This window comes from Misgurnus anguillicaudatus, chromosome 9 (genome assembly GCF_027580225.2).
Source record: "Misgurnus anguillicaudatus chromosome 9, ASM2758022v2, whole genome shotgun sequence".
Lineage (NCBI taxonomy): Eukaryota > Metazoa > Chordata > Actinopteri > Cypriniformes > Cobitidae > Misgurnus > Misgurnus anguillicaudatus.
The window spans coordinates 25693051-25695882 of record NC_073345.2 but is presented as its reverse complement, the minus strand read 5'-3'; the positions used below and the strand labels follow the sequence as shown (position 1 = coordinate 25695882).

Genomic DNA, 2832 nt, shown 5'->3' with positions numbered 1-2832 from the left:
TGTAACATGGCTGCAGGAGGCGCAATGATATTGCGCAGTGCCCAAAAATGGTCCCCGGCCATTGAAAGTTACTAAGGGGACTGTTTTCGGCTGCTGTGTAATATCATTGCGCCTCCTGCAGCCATGTTACGAGAGCCATATCTCCCCAGAATTCGCAACTTTAATTTTCTGTCGGTCTTAGTACACAATGTAACTACAGAAGAGTCAAGTTTTAAATAGGAAAAATATAGAAACTCTTTGGTTATTTTTGAATGAAATGCTAAATGGTCTAATGGATTGTGCTGAGCTATGCTAAAAGTGGTACCGCCAGACCCGGAGATTGGCTGAATGGATTCCAAAACGGTAAAAATCAAATGTTTGACTCTAGGGGAGCTGGAAAAAGAGCATATTTTCAAAAAAAGCAGAGTGTCTCTTTAATTATGAACTGTTTCACACTTTTTGTGACTTTAGGTGCAGACAATCTTATTCTTTCTCTGTGCTTCAAATTTGTAACTTACAGGAACGTGCACACAATCTTCATGCAGTCCCCGTCAGTATCACTTTATATCTGAGTCTAAGAGCTGGTTTGAAGCTCAAAGATACTGCAGAGAGAATTACATTGATCTGGCCACCATTGATAACATGGATGAAATGAACAGACTCATTAAAACAGTAGAGGGAATTTACTATGGAACAGCGTGGATTGGACTGTATGATGATATGAACAACTGGAAATGGTCACTGGGAAACACGGAGCTAGAAGGAGGTTTTAAAAGCTGGAATGTCGAGCAACCAGGAAACGCGAATGGACAGAGTATGTGTATGTACATGTCATACTCAATGGGATTTTGGAATGCAATGTTTTGCAGTAATCGGCTTGCCTTTGTTTGCTATGATGGAAGAACTGCCGTTAAAATCTCAAACAAATAACTGGGACAATATATTTATGATGCTATGAGATATCATAATATTAACTTGTTTCCCACAGGAAGACAGAATGCCAGTGCAAGTTACGTGTTTGTTCCAGACCTTAAAACCTGGACTGAAGCTCAGAGTTACTGCAGAGAGCATCACACAGACCTTGTCAGTATCAGGAATGACATTGAAAACTTCAGGGTTCTTTCATTAGTTCATTATGGTTCTGTTATTTGGATTGGTCTGTACAGAACCAGATCTTGGTCTGATGAGAGTAACTCTACGTTTAGTAATTGGATGTCAGGACAGCCAGATAATGCTGGAGGCATTGAATACTGCACTGCTGTATCATTTACTGACTCTGGGGAATGGACAGATGAAAACTGTGATTATTCGTTACCTTTCCTTTGCTACAGTGGTGAGTACAGTATAATGTTTGGACTTACCTTACCTAACTTATCTGATAATCAGTAGGTGGAAAGTTATCTATATTCTTGTGATATTCAACTAGAAGGCATTACTGTAATGATAAAACTTTACATTGTTGTTCCACTGACAGATTTAGCAACACCCCGTCAGTATCACTTTATATCTGAGTCTATGAGCTGGACTGAAGCTCAGAGATACTGCAGAGAGAATTACACTGATCTTGCCACCATTGATAACATGGATGAAATGAACAGTCTGATGGACACAGTTAATGGGAGTTATAGAGGATCAGCGTGGATTGGACTGTATGATGATGTGAACAGCTGGAGATGGTCACTGGAAAACAATGATTTCTATCAGGAAGGAGAGAAAGACTTCAGAAATTGGTTTCATGAACCAAACAACTATGTAGGGGATGAGCTGTGTGTTCTTTTGGGTATTGATGGAAACTGGGCTGATCGTTCGTGTGACAATTATTACCCATTTGTTTGTTACGAAGGTGAGACATTAAGTTTTTTTTCAATCATGAAAGATTTTAAAATCATTGGCACACTTAAATCTGACATTTCACATTTACATGCTATGATGGTAACACATTTCAGTCTGTGTTAAATACAGTACATGACATTAGCCATTTATTTATAAGCATATCATATTCTGTACAGTACTTATTAAAACTAAATCTGGAGGAAGTAAAAGACAAACAAAAAAAGCCAAAATATTAAAGATGGCAAGACAAAAGAACAAATGGATCGACTGATTTAAATACATTACATTTCAATCTTTTTCAGGTTTTGAAAACGCCTCTCAGAATTATGTTTTGGTATATGAGGTAAGGACCTGGAGTGAAGCTCAGAGATACTGCAGAGAGTTTTACACAGATCTGGCCAGCGTGAGAAGTGAAACAGAGCGTCAAGAGATACTGAATATTAAATCTTCTGTTTATTATGCATGGATTGGTCTGTCCAGAAACAGACTGTGGTCAGATCAGAGCAACTCTTCCTTTACATACTGGCTGCCGTACACTTCATATGCTTATGCACAACCAGATAATGGTTTAAATGTCCCAGGACTGTCAGGAGGTCAACACTGCACTGCTGTGTCTTTACAATCTTTTGGCCAGTGGACAGATGAGAGCTGCTTTGATAGTTTGCCTTTCTTCTGTTACAGTGGTAAGATCACCAATTTTTATGTAATGAGATAAAATAAACAGTTGACTATTTAATATAAGTGGTATAGTAAACATAGTTATCTTTCTATGTTAAGATTTTCTCTCTTTTATATTTCTTTTTTGGTGAACATCATGACTGTAACGAAGAGGCATGAGACGGAGGATCCATTCGCAGTTTTATTAATCTCACAAATATAATACAATGGGGCAAACCAGAATCAGAGTGGTGGACAGGCTGGGTCGAGGCAGGCAGATAACAATCAATAATCCTTAAGACAGGCAAGGGTCAGTGGCAGGCAGATAACAATCGGTAATCCAGAAAACAGGCAAAGTAAACA

The 2832-nt window shown here is 38.6% G+C and overlaps 1 protein-coding gene across 1 annotated transcript; it reads left to right on the top strand.

Moving 5' to 3' along the window:
* Positions 1-1047: 1047 nt before the first annotated feature.
* On the top strand, positions 1048-2549 carry LOC129424423 (C-type mannose receptor 2-like). The gene is made up of 3 exons (XM_073871710.1): positions 1048-1312; positions 1454-1822; positions 2115-2549. Exons 1-3 carry the CDS (start codon positions 1192-1194, stop codon positions 2525-2527), a joined length of 903 nt encoding a protein of 300 aa, XP_073727811.1. The 5' UTR covers positions 1048-1191; the 3' UTR covers positions 2528-2549.
* The last annotated feature ends 283 nt before the right edge of the window (positions 2550-2832 follow it).